The sequence below is a fragment of the Symphalangus syndactylus genome, chromosome 1 (assembly GCF_028878055.3).
Source record: "Symphalangus syndactylus isolate Jambi chromosome 1, NHGRI_mSymSyn1-v2.1_pri, whole genome shotgun sequence".
Classification (NCBI taxonomy): domain Eukaryota; kingdom Metazoa; phylum Chordata; class Mammalia; order Primates; family Hylobatidae; genus Symphalangus; species Symphalangus syndactylus.
The window spans coordinates 153333880-153360302 of record NC_072423.2 but is presented as its reverse complement, the minus strand read 5'-3'; the positions used below and the strand labels follow the sequence as shown (position 1 = coordinate 153360302).

The 26423-nt window shown below is 38.0% G+C and overlaps 1 protein-coding gene across 3 annotated transcripts in view; it reads left to right on the top strand.

The window, feature by feature from the left end:
- Nucleotides 1-22767, top strand: part of AGPAT5 (1-acylglycerol-3-phosphate O-acyltransferase 5) — a 52142-nt gene extending 29375 nt beyond the window's left edge. For all 3 annotated transcript variants that reach the window (XM_055289165.2, XM_063638040.1, XM_055289182.2), the window contains 4 exons: nucleotides 3554-3644; nucleotides 9575-9733; nucleotides 18161-18284; nucleotides 20282-22767. In XM_055289165.2, the coding sequence (XP_055145140.1) occupies nucleotides 3554-3644; nucleotides 9575-9733; nucleotides 18161-18284; nucleotides 20282-20507 (600 nt within the window). In that variant the 3' untranslated portion in view covers nucleotides 20508-22767. The remainder of the gene's footprint in view (nucleotides 1-3553; nucleotides 3645-9574; nucleotides 9734-18160; nucleotides 18285-20281) is intronic.
- Nucleotides 22768-26423: the final 3656 nt, after the last annotated feature.

The following is a 26423-nucleotide window of genomic DNA, read 5'->3' as shown; positions in this document are numbered from 1 at the left end:
ACTTCCTTACCTCTCTCAGCTTCAGAGAATTAAAGAGAGTTAGAGCCTTGCTCTGGATTAGGATTTGCCTTAAGGGAGTGTTGTGGCTGGTTTGATGTTTTATCTGGAGCACTCAAACTTTCTCCATATCAGCAATAAGGCTGTTTTGCTTTCTAATCATTCATGTGTTCAGTGAAGTAGCACTTTTAATTCTCTTTAAGAACTTTTCGTTTGCATCTGCAACTTGGCTGTTTGGTGCAAAGGGCCCAGCTTTTGACCTACCTTGGCTTTCAGCATACCTTCCTCACTAAGCCATTTCTAGCTATTGATAATGTGAGAGACATGCAACTCTTCCTTTCACTGGAACACTTAGTGGCCATTGTAGGGTTCTTAATTGGCCTAATTTCAATATTGTTGTGTCTCAGGGAATAGGGAAGCCCAGAGGCAGGAGAGAGAAAGAGAGACAGAGGAATGGGCCATCAGTGGAGCAGTAAGAACACACATGACATTTATCAGTTAAATTTGTCATCTTATATGGGTGAAATTCACGGCACCCCCAAGCAATTACAATAGTAACGTCAGAGATCACAGATAACAATAACAGATATAATGTGAAATATTGTGAGATTTGTGAAATGTGACACAGAGACGTGAGGTGAGCACATACTGTTGGAAAAATGTCACCAACAGACTTGCTTGATGTAGGGTTGTCATAAACCTTCAATGAGAAAAAATGTAATTTCTGTGAAACTCAGTAAAGCGAAGCATGATAAAATGAGATGAGCCTGTCACTCCTAAGAATGTTCCTGTAGGAGTTTTTTGCGTCTGTTACTTGGCTTTTCCTATTTATGAGTAGTATCTTTTTTGAGAACGTGTTTTTTTATTTTTATAAATTTATACGTATAAATTTATAAATATATAAATTTTCTTCTGGAAATTTTAGAGTTTTCCTTTACGTTTAGTTCTAGGATTTATTTCTAATTAATGTTTCTATATGGTGTAAGGTCGAAGTTCATATTTTTTTAATGTAGATAACCATCACTATAGAAAAGATTATCTTCCCCCAATGTTTGAAATAAGTAGAGTGAATATAGATGGGTCTATTATCCCTAGATCAGTGGAAGATTTGTTCTGTTATATTCATCTATATATGTATCCTTATGCCAATACCATACTGTCTTAATAATCTTGCTTTGTAATAAGTTTTTAAATACTGTAGTTGTCTTCTAAATTTGTTCTTTCTTTTCAAAGTTATTTTGGCTGTTTTAGTTTTTTTTGCATTTCTATATAAATTATAGTATTAGCTTGACAATTTCTACCCAAAGTTTGTGGGCTTTTCATTTTGATTATATTGAAGGTATAGATGAATTTGGGAAGAATTGATATAACAGGATTGAATCTTTGGATTCATAAACATAGCCTGCATTTATTTACTTAAGTCTTCTTTATTTATCTCAGTGTGTTTTGTAGTTTAATGTACAGATTTGCACGTCTTTTGCCAGATATATCCCTAAGAATTTCAGGTTTTGATACTATTGTAGATGACGTTTTAAAAAATTTCAAGTTTTTGATTGTTGACCTAGGCATATATTTGACTTTTTAATATACTAACCTTGCTAAACTTATTTATTGCCTAGTAACTTAAAAAATATATTCCTTAGGATTTCCTACATAAACAATCATGTCATTGTTATAGAAATAACAGTTTTACTTTGTCCTTTTTAATCTTGGTGGCTTTTCTTTTTCTTGCTAAATTTCCTGGCTAGACCTCCTAGTACAGCCTTGACTAGAACTGATGTGAGGGAAATCCTTTCCATATTCCTCATCTTTAGGGAAAAGCACTCCTTCTTTTATCCATTCTTTAGTTCCTAGCCCCATTGCCTTTCCTAAATTTTTTCTCATCATTTTCCTTCGTCACACCTTGTTCTTTTTCTTTGCAATCGTATCATGATATGTAATGACATGTTTTTATTTATCTGTTTAATGTATTTGTTTTCCTCACTTGTCCATGAAGGAAAGGACCATGTGTGTTGTTATCCTGTGTGCAATTCCTGGAGCATAATAAGTATATAAGAAATAGTTTCTGAATTAGCTCTGAATGAATTGCTGCCGTCTTGCTATCTGTCAATGTTCTTTTAAATTAAACATCTAAGACACAGCAAATAATACCACATGAGTTATTAACCTTTGAAATAATCATTTTATTTATAAATGATTGAGTTAAAAGCTGATAGCCCATAGTATATTGATTTCATGGCTTTGAATATAAACCTTACTGTTACAAAACACATTTTCGTGAAAATGAATGTGTGGTTTTTGGAACTAGCTTTAATGTTTGTCTTCCTGTTTTTCCTTCTAGTTGCTGGAATATAATAAGGAGTTTTGTATGTTTTACCTAATTTTACCCATTTTTCTACATTTTCTTAACAGATCTGATCAATCTTCATTATTAAATATAAAGATACATATAATATTATCTGTTAATTTCTAAATTAGGTGTGAGTTCTGAAGACTATTATGGGAATGAACAAAAAGCTTGCGTATTTGCGTGGAAGCTGAAAGTACGAAATTTTCAGATACCATTATACCATTATCTAAAGAAAAAATTCAGTCCCACATAGGTTTTTAAGTAGGAGCTTTATCATCATAGGTCATCCAGATGAAGGAAGGCTTCTATACCGAATGTACAGAGGTAGACAGTATTGTCTGAGTACTGTCTGAGATCTGGCAAGAATGGATGCAGTGAACATAGTTTTCTCCCATGAGCTCCTGTCTTGTTTCCTGTATTCTGTTTGTATTTGAAAAGATTTGGTATGCCTATCTTATTTTTGTCTTTCGGCTGTCAATCAAAGTTATTAGTGTAGTTTTTGTAACTCAGTTCTCAAGTTAGGAGTTTTTGCTGTATAATTTTAATGTTTCTGTTTTTACTTTCCTAAGCAAATAAGTGTAAAAACTTAGACTAATTGATTACTTATTAAACATCCAGCTTGATATTCTTCTTTATATTATTTTAGTTTCAGTTTATATAACAAATGAGATTGCTTATAAAGAAAATTTAAAATGCACTAAAGGAGCTGTGTAAAATAGGAATTCTGTGTGAAGCTTTTGAATGTGAACATTTAGAACCTTTTACATGGTAGGAATTACTAGATTTTCCTCAAATGAGGTACTTAACGATACTGATTTCTAAAATTTCTATTTCTAAAAATGACATATTACAGGATCTCAAAGGGAAAAAACTCATTGAGGCTTTTTGTATGAGTCAGCATTTCATGGCCTATTTTTAATTAGTGAATTATTAGCATGTACTTAGAAATGTAGATTCTTCATGGCTGACCTACCAATAAATGTAGCACTGCATTTAAAATATAGTTCACTTTATGTGCAGACTTAATTGAATTGTTGCATTTTGTTTGCTCTGCTTGAAATGAAGGTCACATGTAAATTAATATACATTTTCTCCTACTGTAGGAAATACTCTCTTAGCATTAGTAGGTTTAGCTTTTTTAGGTTAACAACAATAACAAAAACAAAGCTCACACAAAATAAACCAAATTTGCTCTATGTCCCACAGATGTATCTTGTGATTTTTCCAGAAGGTACAAGGTATAATCCAGAGCAAACAAAAGTCCTTTCAGCTAGTCAGGCATTTGCTGCCCAACGTGGTAAGTAAAACTTTGACAGTGTTTGAACAGATAATTTTTAAAGATAATAACATTTTTAGTTTTTCTTCCTGGAAAAGATAATTTTGTTTTACAATTGAAAGAATGAATGTATTCATTCCTTGAATTAATGTACATATTATCTGTTAGGAAATGAAGTTTCTTCTCCTTAATTCACTTGCATGCTATTATTACATATATCTGAGAAGTTAAGTTCAAGTGCTTGTTACGATACATGTTCTTGTGCCATGGATTTATTTAAAATCTATCTAAGTACATGATTATGTAGATGGAAGCTTTTTCTACAGTGCGGTTTATGTGTAATGGAGCTTCTGTTTTGTAAGTTGACAGACCTAAGTTGGAGTCCAAACTCGGACTTTTATTAGTTATATGGTTGCAACTTGCAAGTTGTGTAATGTTACTGAGCTTGCTTCTTCATCTCTTAAAAGAACATATGCCTTGTAAGTAGATCTAAATCTGTGTGAGAATTAGATTAGAAAATATGTCAAGTTTCTAATGGAGAAGTTGCACAAAGTTGGTTCACAGTGCTTGGAAGCTATTAATGTCTTCAACAATGGTAATGTTCTTAATATCCATATTTTAGAAAATTGGATAATTGATACACCAATAAGCTATGCAATTTAACCAAATTGGGAAGTATACAGAAAACAGTGGCTATGCCATGTTCTTAGAGGTGACTTTGAAGCTTGACTGTGATTTAGTATGTGATCTCCGTGTGCTGTTAGTCACTCACTCACTGAGCAAATACCTTGTTGGTGACATTACGCCAGGGCCTATGACAGTGCCGTCTAATGGAACTTTCTGCAATAATGGTGAAGTTCTTTATCTGTTCTGTCCAGTGTGCTGGCTCCTACCAATGTGGTTTTTGAGCATTCAACATGTGACTAGTGCATGAAACGAATTTTTAATGTTATTTAATATTAGTTTAATTAAAAATGATGAGGGGGAGTTTTTACAAGGTGCTTACAAGAGCAGATGTGTCATATGTATATGACATCATTTGTAACAGTACATTTAAAAAATGCCAGTTCGTTTTTAAACACATGTCCTATTAAGGAGTGGTTCAGAATAGGAGGGTTCAGTTGGTCTCCCCATCTGCCAGCTCCCTTTTGACTTTCACTGCTTCCTCGGATAGACGTCACGTTCTGTCGTTTCAGTTGCTCTTTTGCAACGCCATTGTCTCTGTTGCCCTTTTCACATTTATTCAACAGAAAAAAACAAAAACCCCTCTCGAATCCGTCGTCTACCTCTGTTGTAAGCACTTTTTCCAGTACTCACCCTGCCCTCAATTTGTTTTGGTCTGACTTGAAATTCTCTCCCTAGACTTCTGTGGGGCTGTTCTCCATTATCCTCTCAACTCTCTGGCAATTACTTCCCAGCCTCCTTTCCAGCCTCTTTCTGCTTCATTTCTCCCTGCTGCATGTGTTATTTCCAATGTCAGGTTTTGGTCTTTCATTAATTTCACTTTTTGTTTCTCATGGTGATCTTCCTCTAAATCCATGGCTTTAGCCACCGTTTACTTGACTGCTGATGACTCACAAAAGCTTCCTCCCCTCCATATTTCTCTGCCTAACTTTGGACCCATTTGTACAATTGTCCACTAGAGAGCTTCGCTTGACTGGCCCAAAAGGATGTCTCAAACTCAGCATATTGAAGATAGAATTTATCCTTCCATGCATACACTCATATTTCTTGTCTTAGTAACTCCATCATTCAGTTTTTTTGCCTAAGTTTTATTCACAAAAAGAACAAATTGATAGCAGTTGCATACCTCTTATAAGAAACTTAGATATGGAGGAAGAAACTGTTCAGATGGGGTCCTGCAGAAGTGCAGGCACTGCGGTAATATTTAAACTTTTCTCAGCTGTACGAAGGGTTTTGTTTTAACTAATTTTCCTTAGAATTGTTTTAGATATTTGGGTTTCTAGTGATTATAAGGAATGTGGAATTAAAGGTATCTTAATCTGCCACCTGAACCCATTAAAGTGAGCCCCTATGGTTTTTTTTTTTTTTTTAAATTGCCATGATTAAAACCATAGTAGCTAGCAAAGGTGACATACTTAAGCTTTTTGAACTCTCATGATAGAAAACAGAAATTTAATGATGTGTCTATATTGGCAAACCAGATACCTAGAATTTTCATGTTGTTCATAGGATGAATAACACTGGTGATTGTAGAGATTTGAGAGTTCTTTCAAAACATGAGAACAAAGGGAATGAGCTACAAAGCAATTTTTTTCTTTGTAGACTTAACTGAGTAAAAGTTATTTTTATGTCTCAAACATCATATGAACAAATTTAGTTGGCAAATGGCAAGTTAATAATATAATATAGGATATTAATATACTTAATATTACAAAAGTCCTTCCTAATTAGTAAGAAAAGACATAAACTAGAAAAATGGGAAAAGGGCATGAATAAGAAATTCAAGAGATACAAATGACCCACACACTTGAACAAATGTTTATTCTTTCTCATAATCAAAGAAGTAGAAATTAAATGAATACTTTGAAGCCAACTTCTGAGAAAGTTAGCATAGCAAGCAAGAAAGCTAGTGCTCAGCTTTGCGTGGTAATGGCACTCTCACCCTTAAGAAGGTGCTTTTACTTCCTGTGGCTGCTCTCAGGAAGGGCCACAAACTTGGTGGCTTAAAACACCACAGATTTCTTCTCTTACAATTGAGAAGTCTGAAATGGGTCTTACTCAGCTGAAATCAAGGTGTTGGCAGGGCTGCAGTCCTTTGTGGAGGCTTGGAGGGATCCTTTTTTCCTGTACGGGGTCCTGTGCTTGGTCCGGAGTCCTGTGCTTTGTTCTGGGTCCTGTGCTTGGTTCTGGGTCCTGTGCTTGGTCCCGGGTCCTGTCTTGGTCCCAGGTCCTGTGCTTGGTCCGGGGTCCTGTGCTTGGTCCCAGGTCCTGTGCTTGGTCCCGGGTCCTGTGCTTGGTCCGAGGTCCTGTGCTTGGTCCCGGGTCCTGTGCTTGGTCCCGGGTCCTGTGCTTGGTCCCGGGTCCTGTGCTTGGTCCGGGGTCCTGTGCTTGGTCTGGGGTCCTTTGCTTGGTCCTGGGTCCTGTGCTTGGTCCTGGGTCCTGTGCTGGGTTGAATGCTCTGTTTTCACCACCTTGAAGTTCGTCTGGAAATGGCACTGGGTCACCCACACCGTGTAGCTGACTCTGGTTCTCCCTCCTCCTCACTCGCTCTGAACCTGTGTTTTTGGCTGATTTCTAATCTCTCCTTCCTTGGCCCTTCTGCAGCTTGCAGGGCCTTCTGCAGCTCTTGTCTGCCCCAGCCCAGGGGTCTGCCCATCCCAATGCTGGGCTGTTCTGTTGCTGCCCTGCCTTTCCTCAGCCCTTGGCAACCCTGTTTGTTTTCTCCCTTCCTTAGCAGTGGAGAACATCGTAAGGTCAATGCTGACTGCCTTCTGCAGCCAAGCCAGGCCATTTCATTTCAACCGAGCCAAGTCTGTGTTGAGCAGTTCTTTTATTTTTCTCCTGTTGACTATCTCTTGTGGTTTTCATGGATTTTTTTTCTCCTCACATTCAAGGATTTTTTGCCTTCAGAACGTTATGTTTCTCTGGAAAGAGTGCACCCAATATCCCTTTTGATTTCAAAATCTTAATGTGGACTCTCTTGACTTGTATTTCTTTGGAACAAACTGCTGAAGCTGCCATGTCTAAGAAGAAAACTTTGGAGAAAAATTTTCTTCTTAGACATGGCAACGTCAACAGTTTCTAAGCTCTTGATTTCATCTACCCTATCTCCATCATTGCCTCAGTCATCTGCCTTACTTCTCTGCTGGGGTTTCTCCCAGCTTTCAAACGTACTCCGATTCTGAAATAACTAAGCCTACAGCTGTGCAAAGAGAAGTTTGGGCCCCTTGCTTTCTTGTATTTGACTTCATCCACTGTCCAGAAATGTATCCCACTTCTCACTTACCAGTGACCTCCAAAGCATCGTATCATTTGTGTCAGTTGTGATATTTGTTAACTTTCACGTAACTTTTGACATTATTTATAACTTTATAACCAGAAAACAATTTTAACTTTATTGTAGAAATAAACAATGGAGTATAATTTTTCTTTGTGAAGATAAATATCACCTTCTCTTCCTTTAAACATTCTCTTCCCTTCGTTTTTGTATTACATTGGTTCCCCCATTTTTTTATTTCCTGGGTTGTCCTATTCTCTTTTAGTACTTTTACCTTTTCTTTTTTAACATGGATGTTTCCGAAGTCTGTATTTCTTGCCTTTTCATCTTCTGCCTTTTATTGTGCTCAGCCAGTGCCATTACTTCAGTTATCCATTCCCATGATTTCCACATGCTTAGCATCGGTTGATTCTTGCCATTTTAGAGACCATATTTCCAACTACTTCTAGAATGTTTTGTTACTTCAGCCTCAGTATGCCCAATTTGAACTCATCTTCTCTCCCCCTTCTTTCTTCCTTCTTTCTTTCATTCTCTCTCTCTTCCTTCTTTTCCTTCCCTCCCTCCCTTTCTTCCTTCCCTCACTCGTTCTCTCTTGCTTGCTTGCTTGCTTTCTCTCCTTCTCTCTCTTTTCTTTTTGCTTTCTTTCTATATTCTTCTCCCTCCCTCTCTTCCTTCTCTCCTCCGCTCCCCAACTCCAAGGCTAAAGCAGTCCTCCTGAGTAGTTAGGACTACAGGCACACACGTGCCACCGTGCCCAGCTCCATGTGCTTTTTCTTTCCCTGCCTCCTGCCCTCCCACTTCTCTTTGCCTGGCAGGTGGGTGCACGCAGCCATGCTCTGTATGTCTTCCTCCTTGCCATTCCCCTTCTAGTGGTGGCGTGGCCTTATCTATGCCTTCTGGAGCAGAAGCCTAGTCACAAAGCTATTTTTTTAAAACATTCATGATAATTCATTTCCTTTTATGTTTTAAAAATACTACCTTTCTGTCTTTATTTCCTTACTAACTTACTTGGATGCTAGTAATTAGTTGTTTTAGTGAACACCACAGAGTGATATTTTGAAACTTTGGACTTCATAAAGTTGGATGAGCTCCAGTAGTGAAGAAGGAAGTGTTAACTAGTTTCATTGACAAATAAATGCTTCCCAGCTTGGTATGCGATTGAGATTTTTGTTGCAAGTTTGTGAATCAATTTAACTGCCCCTGCCCTGGGGACTAAAGTCAGATATGTGCTTGTGGGAATCTTTGTCTTTCCCACACCACCCTGCTTTTTAAATACTCTTGTGTGGGACAGTCCCAACATGTAATAGATGTTCTTCCTTACTCAGCTACTTTCCCTCGAGAGAGGCCAGTAGAAAATCTAGACTAGTTTTTTGCAGTCTAGTTTCATGTCACTTATTGAGAGCTACTGTTTTCTGTTAAATTGTCAGTAAATATTTTAATCAAGGAAAAGGGAGGTTATAGGAAGGAGAGAAGAACAAATCCTTAACCCTAGTAGGAACCTAATGAATGCGATTTGTTCTGGATAATTGCAGTAGTCCCCCAGCTAAAGAACCTTTTAAAAATATGTCAGATATGCCCAAGAGGAATGAAATCGCATGTTCGTACAAAAGCTTGTTCACCTGCAGCCTTCATGTAGAATTCCTATGAATGTTCATAGCAGCATTATTCATAATAGCCAAAGTATGGAAGCAACCCAAACGTCCATGAAGCAATGAATAGGTAAACAAAATGTGATCTGTTCACACAATGGAATACTATTCAGCCATAAAAAGGAATGAAGCACTGAGTCCTGCAGGCACACAGATAAACCTCAGATCCATGCTGCAAGTGAGAGTGCTTTCTAAACTTAAAGCCCTAAATATGTGAGGTTGTGGAATTCATAGATTCTGGTGTGTTTATTTGAGGGAATTTAAAAATAATTTAGATGTTAAACAATATATTGTGGAGGTGTTTTGTAACTATTTAATGACAACACTGAATTGACTTCTAGGCCTTGCAGTATTAAAACATGTGCTAACACCACGAATAAAGGCAACTCACGTTGCTTTTGATTGCATGAAGAATTATTTAGATGCAATTTATGATGTTACGGTGGTTTATGAAGGGAAGGACGATGGAGGGCAGCGAAGAGAGTCACCGACCATGACAGGTAAGTGTGTTCATGCACCTGAAATGCGTGCCACACGATATATACGGTGCATATGTTTATGTAGAATTCACTTTTACAAAGTAGGTTAAGTGTACTTTTTTCCTTCATTACATTTATCCGGTATATTTTTCAAGACGTTATTAAGATGTAACAGTTGAAATTCATTAGTCCTGCAAAGTGTGGTGTTTCTTGGCTGTCGTATGAGTCCTATGGACTCGCCAATTATCATTGATCCAGACTCTTTCTACTCAAAGTTCACACTTAAAAGGAAAGCTCTGTAAAAGGGAGGAAGACGTGAAGAAGGAGCGTGCCCGGCAGTACTGAGCACGCATTATTAGTCAGTGCTGCCCTTTTGCTGTATTTTTCATAAAATATTTATTAAATTTGGTGTCGTTGTGACAAGAAGAAATATAGTTAAGTGCGAGCTTTTTTTTTCCAAACATGTTAGGTTTTTTTTTTGTTTGTTTGTTTTTGTGTACTTTTCTTTTTTTTTTATTATTATACTTTAGGTTTTAGGGTACATGTGCACAATGTGCAGATTTGTTACATATGTATCCATGTGCCATGTTGTTTTGCTGCACCCATTAACTCGTCATTTAGCATTAGGTATATCTCCTAATGCTGTCCCTCCCCCCTACCCCCACCCCACAACAGTCCCCCGAGTGTGATGTTCCCCTTCCTGTGTCCATGAGTTCTCATTGTTCAATTCCCACCTATGAGTGAGAACATGCGGTGTTTGGTTTTTTGTCCTTGCGATAGTTTACTGAGAATAATGTTTTCCTGTTTCATCCATGTCCCTACAAAGGACATTAACTCATCATTTTTTATGGCTGCAAAGTATTCCATGGTGTATATGTGCCACATTTTCTTAATCCAATCTATCGTTGTTGGACATTTGGGTTGGTTCCAAGTCTTTGCTATTGTGAATAGTGCCGCAGTAAACATACGTGTGCATGTGTCTTTATAGCAGCATGATTTATAGTCCTTTGGGTATATACCCAGTAATGGGATGGCTGGGTCAAATGGTATTTCTAGTCCTAGATCCCTGAGGAATCGCCACACTGACTTCCACAATGGTTGAACTAGTTTACAGTCCTACCAACAGTGTAAAAGTGTTCCTATTTCTCCACATCCCCTCCAGCACCTGTTGTTTCCTGATTTTTTAATGATGGCCATTCTAACTGTTGTGAGATGGTATCTCACTGTGGTTTTGATTTGCATTTCTCTGATGGCCAGTGATGATGAGCATTTTTTCATGTGTTTTTTGGCTGCATAAATGTCTTCTTTTGAGAAGTGTCTGTTCATGTCCTTCGCCCACTTTTTGATGGGGTTGTTTGTTTTTTTCTTGTAAATTTGTTCGAGTTCATTGTAGATTCTGGATATTAGCCCTTTGTCAGATGAGTAGGTTGCAAAGATTTTCTCCCATTCTGTAGGTTGCCTGTTCACTCTGATGGTAGTTTCTTTTGCTGTGCAGAAGCTCTTTAGTTTAATTAGATCCCATTTGTCAATTTTGGCTGTTGTTGCCATTGCTTTTGGTGTTTTAGACATGAAGTCCTTGCCCACGCCTATGTCCTGAATGGTATTGCCTAGGTTTTCTTGTAGGATTTTAATGGTTTTAGGTCTAACATTTAAGTCTTTAATCCATAGGTTTTAAGGACCTTTGAGCTATTGTCAGATATAACCAGAAAGAAATAGAATTTTAAGTGAGCAGGATAGCTTAGTTAAACTAACCAAACATAGTGTTAGCTGTTAGAGAAATGTAAACATGGAAATAGGCAAACAGGGAAGTGTGTGGAGTTTCTGTCCCCTTTTCAAAATACCTGTTTGAGCTGGGGTTGAGAGAGAGCACTAGGCTTCATGGGGTATTTTTGTTTTTTGTTTTGAGACAAGAGTTTCACTCTTGCCCAGGCTGGAGTGCAGTGGCGCAATCTTGGCTCACTGCAACCTCCGCCTCCCACGTTCACAAGATTCTCTTGCCTCAGCCTCCTGAGTAGCTGGAACTACATGCATGTGCCACCACGCATGACTAATATTTGTAGTTTTAGTAGAGATGGGGTTTCACCACGTTGGCCAGGCTGGTCTCAAATTCCTTACCTCAGGTGATCCACGCGCCTCGGCCTCCCAAATGAGCTTTGTGTTTTTACCTCATCAGTTGTTTGGGGTTGAGCTAGTATGTATGTCAGTGTGCTTGTATCAGTAGGATCTACTGAGGGCAGATGTTCAAAATATGAGCCTGCAGCACGTTTTACGTGGAAACCCTCTCCTGAAGCATTCCTCTGAAGTTGATGTGCCTTGGAAATTTTATAGAACAATATTTTTAACGACAACGAAACATTTATAAAAGTAGACATTATTAAAGCATTCAGAAGTGAGCAAGGATAGAAATTATTCTGCCCAACCTTACACATAGGCCTTCTAGACGTAGTACTGTGTACCATTACATTATCTAACACTGTCTGTGTGTAATCTTTGGATGTCAGGGATTTTTCCAAAGTTCTGTGAGAGAATAGTTGTCAAATGATTAGTTTGTTAAATAATGATAAGATGAGGGTCATTCAAGTTTTAGAAGAAAAGCTCTTTGACTAAAAGAGAGAGCAGCTGCCTACTGCAGAAAGTTAGGGAGGGAGGCTGGAGGAGTGAGGCCCGGGGCTAGCTAGCATAAAAACTGGTTATGGTGGGAGGAAAGAAAAAATCTGACATAGTTATATCTGAAAGATGATTGTTCTCATAATTGTATATAACACAGAGTAATTGTAAAGTAGGAAACTAAGGTGTTTTTCATTTTAAATGTAAATTTTTAGAATATGTAATGCATCAGTTTAAAAGTTAAAACTGTACAAAATGCACAGTGAAACGTCTTCCTTGCTTTCCACCCTGCTACCTGGCCTTCCCTTCTCCTTCCTAGCGATAACCAGTTTTCTTAATTTGTTGTGCGTTGTATGTGCAAATTTAAGTATATATTCTTATTCTACCGTCCCTCCATTCTTATAAAAAGTGGCTTATTAATATTTTTCTCTTTTAAACTATCAAAGGAGTTATTTACCTGTTTTTGCATTTGAAAACAGACATTTGTTCAGCAAGATTGTCATTGGTTTATTAAACATAGTTTAACATTAAACAAGTGTTTATAACCAATGAAAAACAGATAGACTCCCCATAATAACCTTGTTTAAATGCTGCTACTTTATCGTGTCCCCTCCTGTCTAAGAACCCCTTGGTTCAGCAGAGTTCATGGGTAAGGCCGGCCTCTGTGGCCTGCTATCGGAGGACTGCCTTCCAGCCTTGAGCTCTGCCTTGCCTTCGCTTCCTCCTGTGCGGTGCCGTGGAGCCTCGGCCGTGGTGAACCTGGCTGACTGAGTCCTTCTGCACCCCATGCATATTCAGTAGTTGAAGACTTTGTGTGGCCAATCCTGCTTTCCACAGGAAACCACCCTCTCTTTTGTTGCCCTCATCCAAGCCTACTGTTCTCCCAGAGTGACAGGTGGCATCTTTCCCAGCATAGCACTGTGCCTTCTCCTGCCCCTGCTCTTGCAGTACTGCTGTGGCACTAATGGCGTGTGTTACAGTGCTGGCACTTAGCACGGGGCTCTGTCTTTCGCTCTTCCCAGCTGCATCGCAAGTGCTTTGAGGAAGCCAAAACCCTCTCTGAGTTGCATTGCCTGGGTTCCAACCTCCCACTGCCCTGCTTATCCTCTGCTACATGTGAGCTGACTGTGGCTTTGGGGTGGTCAGTGCCTATGTGTATTCATTACAAGTTATCTCCTTTTGAAAGTTTGACCTTTCTGACACACCCAGATACCATAAAGAAAATCTTACCACTTCAGTCAAGGATAAAGTATTTCTGAATTAAAGGAAAAATACACCAAGACTGCAAGACAAACTGGGAAATTATTTGCAACTTAGATCATAGAAAAGGGATCATTTCCTTCTTGCGTAAAGTGCACTTGCAAATTGGTAAGAAGATGACTGATAACCAGAAAGAAAAATGGGTAAAGGACAAGAATAGACATTTCTCATGTAACCTCATTCATAATAAGATAAGTGCAAATTAAAACTACAGGGGACACCTTTTTTTTTTTTAATCCATTAGATTGGCAAACATCCCAAGGTTTGATCATAGGCTCAGTGGGTGAGATTAAAGTATTAACAGGCATTTTTATACTTTGCTGTTAGGAATGCAATATAGTATAAACCTCTGTAGAAGTTGCTTTGGAAATGTCTCTCAGATGTACAAATGCATTCACATTTTAGAGTTAGCATTCTCGCTTTCTGAGACATGATTCTACATGTATACCTGTGCACATAAGACATAATCATAACACGTTTTTTCTTCTAGTGTGTTGCTTTTAACCTGTAGTTTGAAAAACCCTGCTTTCATTGTTTTTTTTTGTTTTGTTTTCTGTCACTGGCTCAGCCCTGCTTTCAATTGTTGGTATGAATTGATTGGTGTTCTGGTCTGGTTATAATCTACTTTAGATTAAGAGTCACTTTAAATTATGTGAAATGTGATATAAGTTGTGTTAGGTAGAAAATTCCGTAACTTGGAATACTGTAAATACTTTGTGGCCAAATTTCATTAATATTAAATATTATCTCTATATATAGTAGGCTATTTAATGTTCATATTTTATGGTGCAATTAAGAAATAACTTTTTTCTGAAGTTGCTAGATTGTTGATATGCCATGGCCCAGTGTTTCTCAAAGCATTCTGGGGGATCACTGTTTGTCAGAATTAGCTGCAGTGATTGTTGAACATGCAGGGCCTCTGCTCCGCTCCACGTTGCTACCAGGGCCCTCTGCAGGTGAGAGCTGGGAAGCTGTAGAAGCTACAGTGCTAAGAAATGCCACAGGAATTCTTGCGGTCACCGTCATGAGGTCTCATGTTGAAGAGAGAGGCAGCCAGTAGTGTCCCTTGTCCTTTCCGTTTTATGGTGTAAGTTTCATTTTAAGGGAGGTATAAATCAAAGCCCGCCTGGGCATTCTCTCGTGGTTCACTGCTTCGTATAATAATGGAAGATGTCATTGTGGCAGAGATGAAACAGTGTAGTTTGATTACTATTGTTTTTCTTAATTATATTTCTGAAGTGGCTGGTGTAATGTAATAAATTGTGTGCTTAAGGACAACCTTTGATATTCTATTTAAGTATTGTGTATGATCCTAGTTAAGTTTTTTCTACCAGTATTTTCATATTACCACATATATACTTTCCATTTCTATTAATATTTTTAAATTAAAAAATATGGAGGCCGGGCACAGTGGCTCATGCCTGTGTAATCCCAGCACTTTGGCATGCTGAGGCAGGTGGATGACAAGGTCAGGAGTTCTAGACCAGCGTGGCCAACACGGTGAAACCTCATGTCTACTAAAAATACAAAAATTAGCTGGTCACAGTGGTAGGCACCTGTAATCCCAGCTACTCAGGAGGCTGAGGTAAGAGAATCACTTGAACCTGGGAGGTAGAGGTTGCAGTGAGCTAAGATCGTGCCACTGGACTCTAGCCTGGGTGACAGAGCAAGAATCCGCCTAAAAAAAAAATGGATCAGGGAAGAGGGGATTACAGATAACCCAAAGAAGAAGGAAAAATCTCCACAAGTTCACCTGTCCAGCGGTAACCCCAATTTGGATATTTTCCTTTATTAATTTGGATATTTTCCTTTAAATCCTCTTTTTTATAGTGTCTGTATGTTGGAGAGAGTATTTACCTTTATGTATTTCTTAAAGATGACATTTGTGTGTGTGTCTATATCTCCTGTTCTTCATATTTTCCTGTGTGTTATAAACAGCTGTACATGTAAGTATATATACTTCCATAACTTTTTTTTAAAGGCTATATAGTGTTCATTGATGTGATTTAACAGCAGTTATCTACCCAGCTTCATCTTGTTGGATGTGGGTCCTGTGTGTTGCCTTCAAAGCAAATGGGGCTTGGTTTCTGCAGCAAGTAGACCTGTGACCGGTACGAATAGTTGGAAGACTTTCTCTGTTACCCAAGCCTATCAGTATACTTTAGTGCCTACTAGAAATTTATAGGTAGAAAAACAATAATACCTTAGAGTATTTTTTCCTAGATTCCCTAAGGTGCTATAGGGTAATTTTTACTCATGTAATATGAACTATGCTTCAGCTAAGATAGTTTTTGCAAATGTGGATATATAAGTACTTCATTAAATCTATAGGAAGTATTTATACCACTTATTTCCTGCCTTCAGTGTTAGAATCTCCTAAATGGCATTTGACATTGAACTGCTTTCCACTTTGTCGCATGCTCCTCTCATAGTCCCTATCTGGGTCCTGAACCTTAGGGACTTGGCTGTTACAGCCCCACCATGGCTACGCTGGGTCTTGGTCCTCTCTGAGAGTTAGTTTCTTCATCTTACAAGGAGACAATAACAGCCCCTGCCTGCATAGAATTGCAGAGATCGAATGAAATAATTAACGTACTCAAAAGCATGCTGTAAACGCATTCTGAGTGCATGTACGTTTTAGGAAAAACAGAAGGACCCATGCACGTTTTGGAGTCCTTTTGTCACAGCAGCACTGCCTCTTCTTCCAAAGCTGATGTCTTAATAGAGGCCCTGCCATGTCCTGAGCACTGTACTCCACGAAGCATTCTATTTCTGACATTCGAAATGCAGTCTGTTCCATCTTCCTTACACTCTGTATGCCAGCACTTGAAATAACGGGTATCTGCAGTGTTGACCAGATGATTACTTAATTATGGAAATGTAGAGGCGGAGATCTAGATAATTCAGTGAAGGCAGGAAAATTGGTGTTGGAATCTGTCTTTTTATGTATCAGAAATAGAAATAAGATAGGGTGAGAAGTAATTTGTGGCTAAAACAGTATAATAGCTAACACATAGTGCATACTGTGTGCCAAGCGCTCCTGTAGGTGCTTGAAATCTTAGAATGACCCTTTCAGGTGGTGCTATTATTACTATCTCTTCTTTATAGACTTGGACAGTTAGGCACAGAGAGGCCGACAGAGTTGCCCAAGGTTACCCCAGAGGTAGAGACCCAGGCTACCTGACTCCGCTGTGTGTGCTCTTCCCTAGGGCACAGTTCTGCTGCTGAAAATACTTTTTAAGCAGTTCTTTGATTATTCAGATGATAGTACTGTAGGAAAATTAAGACAAAAATATTGAAAAATTAAAATCTTCTTTGTTTTAGTGTTTTGCACATGTATTATTAGAGCCAGTTTACTCCTGGAAGTGTATAAGAACACAGTATATTTTTGATCATCTAAATGCTGCATGTTACTAAGAGGACGACACTGAAGTCAAGAAGAGCAGTTGCAGAGAGTACTTAGCAAAAACGGGAAGTGTGTGGGGTTGAAAGAGCAAAGACAAGTCTTCCTCGGATGGTAGAGTGTAGATTCATCATTTCTCAAAACACGTCTTTGAACGCATTTTCAATTTGAGGCAAAAGGTCTCAGCCTCCCACTCGGCTTACCTCCCTACCTTAGTCAGCTCTTAAGTCTTAGGAATATTTCTTTGTTCTCCAAGGAAATTAAATATGTTAACATTCTTACCTTTCCACAGGGAGCCACCTACAAAGAAGGGAGTTTCTAGGCTCAAAGTTCTTTCTTGGAATAAATAATAGGCTCATCCCTTGTGCAATCGAGGCTGAAAAAGACTGTCTCCTTTTTTCAACTTAGCAAGTCTTGAAAACTACAGTTGTTTACAGGGCTCATGGCTACTCCACAGTAAGAATTTTGGTTCTTTTACCAATTTTATAATATGTTAAAATGCGGCAAGTATCAGGAAAGCAAGGAGTGGCAATGATTAGAAACCAGTGGCCACGTTGGAGAGGAGGGGAGTTGCTCCCCCAAGTTTGTTGTGGCTGTGTAGCAGTCAGTGAAGAGAAGCTGTGTGTCAGGCGACGAGCAAAGTTGAGGATTATCAGGCGCCTGTGAGTGCCCAGCTGTGTGCCAGGTCAAGAGGTACCATCGTGAACCAGACCAGCTTCCTCTCGGCCCCTGTGGAGCTCGCAGTCTGGTGGGGAGGCAGCAGTCACTATGGTGACAGGTGACACACTAGGATGGGGGCTGGTGGTGGTAGGCATTTGGGGGTCCCTTCAGAGAGGTGAGTGTGGACTTAGAGGAGGCTCCAGCTGCCTATTCCTGGGCTGCCTGTAGCACTAAAAGTTGTCACATGAAAAATAACATTGGTACTATTGATTTAACTTAATGAGTTATGTAATTGTAGTCGACTTAGAAATTATAACATGCTCTTCTACTTCAGCTTGAAACCCCCAACCACCAGTTTATAATCCTTATTTTTTTTTAACTTTTATTTTTCCTAAGGAATCTGTACTTTTTCATCATTTTACAACTTTTTCTGTCCTATTGCCTTATTTTCATTGTTACTTTATATGACCATGAGTTCTAAAATAGTAAAAAAGTGAACTATTTTTGTTCTCTGTTAGAATTTCTCTGCAAAGAATGTCCAAAAATTCATATTCACATTGATCGTATCGACAAAAAAGATGTCCCAGAAGAACAAGAACATATGAGAAGATGGCTGCATGAACGTTTCGAAATTAAAGATAAGTGAGTAATAACAGTTCCAGCCCTTCCGGAACTTTGGTTCAACTAGATTTCAGTATAGTCAACAATTTGAAACCAATGTAAATGGTTATATTGTCTCAAGAACAGATTTTATAAATTCAAATCAAATTTTATGCATGTCTGATCGTGTTTTAAACTTTACTTGTACGAATCACTCTAAAAGAACCTGTTATAGTGGGCCCATCTACTTTCATTGATAGTATTTCTAGGACAATACTATGTGATAACATAGCAAATTAAATTAAAAACAACAACAAACAAACAAAAAAACTTTCCAGTGTCAGATGCCCAGACCTACCTCTCAGGTCACATAAAGTGGTGTTACTGTGTGAGGTCCAGCTGCTGGGCCAGTGTGCGCAGAAAAGCAAGGGAGGGGTAGAGGGCTATGCGGACATGCAGGTGGACATGATGCTGTTATATATGTTGGAAATACAAGGGGCAGTTGACAGCGTTATATCCAAAATGTCTTCTTTAGTTAATTACATTCAGAAATTTTAGCCAATTGTTTTATTCTCTTAATATATATTTTCTTCTCAAGAAACTATCATTGTTCTTCTTTTCCTTGTTGTACAGTACAGTGTTTTTAGTTAACCCTCCTGGGTTAACTTTATCAGGTGAAAATGATGAAAAGTATAATAAGTTAACAGTGAAACTTTAAGCTTCTATTTTTCATTGACTCTCAACTGTACATGATGTAATTTATTAAGCGAGCCATTCAGGACCAGTTTGGCCATGGAAGAAATTTAAAAGTAAGGTCTACATGTATTGACCTGAAAATGTGTTCTCAGAAAAAAGACTGAAGTATTTAATGTCCTACTTATTTTATAAGTCTTTATAAGTATTTAGAATGAGTTTGGACATTTTAAAACAATGATTATTCCTAGGGTGTGTGATTTATAAAGCAATAGAAGCGCTTTCCTTTTCTGTATTTTTTTTGTTTTAGATTATTATGTTGGGTATGTTCTGCTATTATACCTTTACAAATCTTATATAAGATGGGAAAATGAATTAAGTATGCTGTTTTCCTTCTTTTACCTGCCTTTCTAATTCCCTGGGAATAAAGGCGTTTTTGAGACAGCCCAGGTGCAGTGAGCAGTCCATATCCACGGATTCCACATTCACGGATTCCACCAAGCACAGATCAAAAATACTCAGAATAAAAGAGGCCGGCTGTGGTGGCTCACGCCTGGAATCCCAGCACTTTGGGAGGCTAAGGCGGGCAAATTGCTTGAGGCCAGAAGTTCAAGACAGCCTGGGCAACATGGCAAAACCCTGTCTCTACAGAAAATACAAAAATTAGCCAGGCACGCCCCTATAGTCCCAGCTACTCAGGAGGCCAAGGTGCGAGGATCACCTGAGCCTGGAAGGTTGAGACTGCAGTGAGCTATCATTGCGCCAACTCCAGCCTGGCAACAGAGCGAGGCCCTGTCTCAAAAAAAAAAAAGGATTTGGGAGGATGTGCATATGTTATATTCAAATACATGCCATTTTATTCATATAGCAGGGACTTGAGCATCCTATGATCTTGGTCTCTGCCGGGTATCCTGGGACCAGCCCCCTGTGGATACAGAGGGACTGCTGTCTAAGAACCACTGGTCCTGTCTGTGACTTCTGGCGGACTAGGAGCTCCATGTAGAAAGGAGGAGAAGCTGCAGCGGGTTATTAGCCATTTGTGAGTCCGTTCACTGTAAAACTTTATCATAAGTTTAAAAGACAAAAAACATCCTCATAAAATGGCTTAAAACCACCTGTTGAAATATTACATATACAATTCATGTATACTAATCACAGAGCATATTAAAAATATTTTAAAAGACTAGAAACTTCTATTAAACCAAGTTTCTGGATGTTTTCCTTATTCATCTTTATTTTCCAGGATCTGCATAACTTTTCCAGCATGTAATAGCTACCTAATTGATATTTTTTGAATTGAAATACTGATGTGACTAAAATCTAAACTTTTTTCATTCTGGCCATAGGATGCTTATAGAATTTTATGAGTCACCAGATCCAGAAAGAAGAAAAAGATTTCCTGGGAAAAGTGTTAATTCCAAATTAAGTATCAAGAAGACTTTACCATCAATGTTGATCTTAAGTGGTTTGACTGCAGGCATGCTTATGACCGATGCTGGAAGGAAGCTGTATGTGAACACATGGATATATGGAACCCTGCTTGGCTGCTTGTGGGTTACTATTAAAGCATAAACAAGTAGCTGTCTCCAGACAGTGCGATGTGCTACATTGTCTATTTTTGGCGGCTGCGTATGACATCAAATTGTTTCCAGAATTTAATAAGGAGTGTAAATAAAGCCTTGTTGATTGAAGATTGGATAAAATAGAATTTGTGACGAAAGCTGATATGCAATGATCTTGGACAAACATACCTGGTTATACAACTGTAGAATTGGGGCTGCTGGAAGGGTAAAAGCTAAATGGAGTTTCTCCTGCTGTGTCCGTTTCCCGTGAACTAATGACAACTTGAGAAGGCTGGGAGGATTGTGTATTTTGTAAGTCAGATGGCTGCATTTTTGAGCATTAATTTGCAGCATATTTCACTTTCTCTGTTATTTTCAATTTGTTACAACTTGACAGCTCGAAGCTCTTATTACTAAAGTGTTTAGTATCTTGCAGCTAGCTAATATTTCATCTTTTGCTTATTTCTACAAGTCAGTGAAATAAAGTGTATTTAAGAAGTGTCAGGATGTTCAAAGGAAAGGGTAAAATGTGTTCATGGGGAAAAAGCTCTTTTTAGCACGTGATTTTATTGTATTGCGTTATTAGCTGATTTTACTCATTTTATATTTGCAAAATAAATTTCTAATATTTATTGGAATTGCTTAATTTGCACACCCTGTACACACAGAAAATGGTATAAAATATGAGAACCAAGTTTAAAATTGTGACTCTGATTCATTATAGCAGAACTTTAAATTTCCCAGCTTTTTGAAGATTTAAGCTATGCTATTAGTACTTCCCTATGTCTGTGTCATAAGTGCTTGAAAACATTAAGGTTTTCTGTTTTGTTTTGTTTTTAATATCAAAAGAGTCAGTTTGAACCTTGGTTGGACCCCAAGTTCACAAGATTTTTAAGGTGATGAGAGCCTGCAGTCATTCTGCCTATATTTACTAGCATGTGCCTTTTGCCTACTTCTCTTTGATTTAACAGAATATTAATTCAGAAGTCACGTTTCTGTAGTGTGGTGGATTCCCACTGGGCTCTGATCCTTCCCTTGGATCCCGTCAGTGGTGCTGCTCAGCGGCTTGCACGTAGACTTGCTAGGAAGAAATGCAGAGCCAGCCTGTGCTGCCCGCTTTCAGAGTTGAACTCTTTAAGCCCTTGTGAGTGGGCTTCACCAGCTACTGCAAAGGCATTTTGCCTTTGTCTATGTCAAGAAATTCACCTTCTCAAGCCAGTGAAATACAAACTTAATTCATCAGGACTGAACAAATTTGTTTACTTCCCATTAGGTTTAGTGGAGCTACACATTAATCTGTATCACCTTAGAGCAAGAGCTGTGTTCCAGGAACCAGATCACGATTTTCAGCCATGGAACAATATATCCCATGGGAGAGAAGACCTTTCAGTGCGAATGTTCTATTTTTGTGTTATAATTTAAACTTTGATTTCCTTATAGTCCTTTAAGTTGACATTTCCGCTTACTGCTACTGGATTTTTGTTGCAAAAATACATCAATGGCCCACATTAAACATACCAATTGGATCATGATAAGCAAAATGAAAGAAATAATGATTAAGGGAAAATTAAGTGACTGTTACACTGCTTCTCCCAAGCCAGAGAATAAACTGTTTCAAGCATCATCTTTGAAGAGTTGTGTGGTATGAATTGGTTTGTATACATTAGAATGTATGCACACATCCATGCACACTCAGGATACAGTTGGCCTAATCATCAATGGGGGCATGGGTAAAACTTATGAAAAGTTTCCTCATGCTGAATTGTAACTTTCTCTTACCTGTAAAGTAAAATTTAGATCAATTCCATGTCTTTGTTAAGTACAGGGATTTAACACATTTTGAATATAATGGATAGAGAGGCAATACTGTTGGAATTATGTGGATTCTAACTCATTTTAACAAGGCAGCCTGACCTGCATCAGATCACTTGAATGTTAGGTTTCATAGAACTATACTAATCTTCTCACAAAAGTTCTATAAAATATAGTAGTTGAAAAAAATTGTGTATCAAAATGTTTGGAAAATTAGAAGCTTCTCCTTAACCTGTATTGATACCGACTTGGATTATTTTCTAAAATTAACAGCCTTATACCTACCTGTAAATCTTTTCACATATCATTTAAACTTTTGTTTGTATTATTATTGATTTACAGCTTAGTTATTAATTTTTCTTTATAAGAATGCCATCGATGTGCATGCTTTTATGTTTTTCAGAAAGGGGTGTGTTTGGATGAAAGTAAAAAAAAATAAAATCTTTCACTGTCTGTAATGGCTGTGCTGTTTAACATTTTTTGACCCTAAATTCACCAACAGTTTCCCAGTACATAAAATACGCTTAATGACTGGCCCTGCATTCTTCACAATATTTTTCCCTAAGCTTTGAGTAAAGTTTTAAAAAATACACTAAAATAATCAAAACTGTTAAGCAGTATATTAGTTTGCTTATATAAATTCATCTGTAATTTATAAGATGCATGGCCAATGTTAATTTGCTTGGCAATTCTGTAATCATTAAGTGATCTCAGTGAAACATGTCAAATGCCTGAAATTAACTAAGTTGGTGAATAAAACTGCCGTTGTGGCTAAGTCTTACACCATACATACTGATAGTTTTTCGTATGTTTCATTTCCATGTGATTTTTAAAATTTAGAGTGGCAACAATTATGGCTTACATAAGCTTTATTTTTTCCTTTGTTCCTAATTATATTCTTTGAATAGGTCTGTGTCAATCAAGTGATCTAACTACACTGATCATAGATAGAAGGAAATAAGGCCAAGTTCAAGACCAGCCTGGGCAACATAGTCAGAACCTGTCAACAAAAAAATAAAAAAAAATTAGCCAGGCATGGTGGCATGCACCAAGTAGTTGTCCCAGCTACTTGGGAGGGTGAGTTGGGAGGATCGCTTCAGCCCAGGAGGTTCAGATTGCAGTGAGACATGGACATACCACTGCACTACAGCCTGGGTAACAGCACGAGACCCCATCTCTTAGAAAATGAAAAGGAAATATAGAAATATAAAATTTGTTTATTATAGACACAGTAACTCCTAGATACGTACCACAAAAAATGTGAAAAGAGAGAGAAATGTCTACCAAAGCAGTATTTTGTGTGTATAATTGCCAGCGCATCGTAAAATAATTTTAACCTTAATTTGTTTTTAGTAGGGTTTAGATTGAAGATTGAGTGAAATATTTTCTTGGCAGATATTCCGTATCTGGTGGAAAGCTACAATGCAACGTCCTTGTAGTTTTGCATAGCTTGTTTTATAAACAAAATTTTTTTCCCCTCCTTTTGGGCCAGTTTTCATTATGAGTAACTCATACTTTCTGATTAAAGAACTTGAAATTACGTTATCACTTAGTATAATTGACATTATATAGAGACTATGTAACATCCAATCATTAGAATGAAAATTAGTACTTTGGTCAAACTAATATTTAGAACATTCACATATTTGTCCAATATTCATGTAATTAACTGAATTTAAAACCTTTAATTCAACTGTTATGAAGTGCTTGTCTGTACAATCACTAATTTACTCAGAGTAGCCACAACTCTGATGCCATCATCAATATTTGACATCTTTCCCAATTTGTGTATGAAAAGTAAATCTATTCCTGTAGCATCTGGGGAGTCATACATGAGCTCAAAGACATACACCTTGTTATTATAATATGAATACTATAATAATACCTGGTTATCCTGAGAAGAAAAAAAGGTTATTTTTAGGAAAACCACTTCAAATAGCTGAAGTACTTCTAATATACTGAGGGAAATAGAATATGTGGAACAAACCCTCAAGAAAATGTTTATTGATGTTGATGAAACAGATCAGTGTTTCCATCCGGATTATTATTGGTTCATGATTTTATGTATGAATATATAAGATATGTTCTGCAATTTTATAAGTGTTCATGTCTTTTTTTTAAAAAGGTGCTATTGACATTCTGTGTCTCCAGCAGGCAAGAATACTTGACTCTTTTCGTCTCTTTATGGTATTTTCAGAATAAATTCTGACTTGTGTTTTTGGGATTATTGGTGCCTCATTAATTCAGCAATAAAGGAAAATATGGATCTTAAAAATTGGTGATAAAATATTATTTCGTATATATGTGATAAAGTTTACATGTTGTATATATATATTGTATTGCCAAATACGGCTATTCAATACTGCGTAATATCTTAAAGGTTCACTTTGTTGTGATACTAGACAAGCAGTGCCCTAAGCCTCTCGCGGACATCATCTCATCTCACTGTCATCACAAACCCCATGCCACAGCGTAGCTTGACCACTAAAGTAATGCATCTGCAGCCATACTGCGAGGTTTTGGATAGTTTGTACCAACAGATACCTTATCAAGGTAAATCCCATACTCTAAAAGAGTTGGTGCTGTGTCACTACATGCGTAACTTTAAATAAATTTCCTGCCGGGCGCGGTGGCTCATGCCTGTAATCCCAGCAGTTTGGGAGGCCGAGGCAAGGGGATCCCTTGAGGTCAGGAGTTTGAGATCATCCTGGCCAACATGGTGAAACCCCGTCTCTAATAAAAATACAAAAATTAACCAGGCGTGGTGGCGGGCACCTGTAATCCCAGCTACTTGGGAGGCTGGGTCAGGAGAATCACTGGAATCCTGGAGGCGGAAGTTGCAGTGAGCCAAGATGGTGTCATTGCACTCCAGCCTGGGCGACAAAAGCAAGGCTCTGTATAAAAAAAAAAAAAAAAAAAAAAAAAAAAAAAAAAATTCCTGTTTGAGCTTTCCCTTACTTGTAAAGAGGGGAGAATATGTATTTACTTCATAGAGTTCAGGGAAATGACTCACTAGTTTGAGATTCTAGGTTTAAAAATACATTCATACATAATTTCAATACCAATGTGAGAGATTATTATTCTTCCTAAACCATTTCAGTTTTATTTGCTGTCTAAAATGTGTGAATAAGTAATTGTCTATTATTTTCTGTGCTTTGGGACTCAACACATGATTGTAAGGAGTGTTTGTTACTAAACATCTTTCTGGTTATTCAAGTTCATGTATATTGTGTTAAGACATGCATTTCTGTCTGGGTCACAGGTCAGTTCTTGATAATTTTCGGACAAGTAACCAGTTTTCATTTGTGCATGACCACCTTTATTCTTCTTCCTCAACTGCACCCATCTTTTATAAGGTCTTTCAGTTTATTGCAGAGAAGAAGGCGGAGAAAAGCTGGGATTCCCACCTACCACTGCCATCTCAGTGTTTTCTCATTGGCTAGAGTGGAAAATAGCAGAAACTACTGTGAGAGATCATTTGTTTATATAATGCAAACAAAGATGAGGAAAGAACCTGGCTTAGATCAGAGAACTGATGTATTTAAATTTTTTTTTTTTTTTTTTTTTTTTTTTTTTTTTTTTAAGATGGTGTGTTGCTCTGTTGCCCAGACTGGAGTGCATTGGCGCAATCTCGGCTCACTGCAACCTCCATTTCCCTGGTTCAAGCAATTCTCCTGCCTCAGCCTCCCAAGTAGCTGGGATTACAGGCTGTTCCACCACACCTGGCTAATTTTTTGTATTTTTAGTAGAGACGGGGTTTCACCATGTTGGCCAGGCTGGTCTCGAACTCCTGACCTCAGATGATCCACCCGCCTCGGCCTCCCAAAGTGCTGGGATTATAGGTGCGAGCCACCACGCCTGGCCCAATGTATTTGGATTCTTAAAGAGCACTTTTAAATATCAATTGAAGAGAACTAGAACTGAAGAATTTCTGCGTCAAACTGTTTAGCAAATGTAAGTAGAAGCTGGGGGATGTGTCCTGGAATGAATGAATGCGTCTGTAAAATACCATATGTATGTTATGATGTTATTGTTTGCTTGCCTTGGTTGATTTGGTTTTACTGTGAAATAATTTTCAATATAGAATTGTGATCATTGGAATTTGGCCATCTAG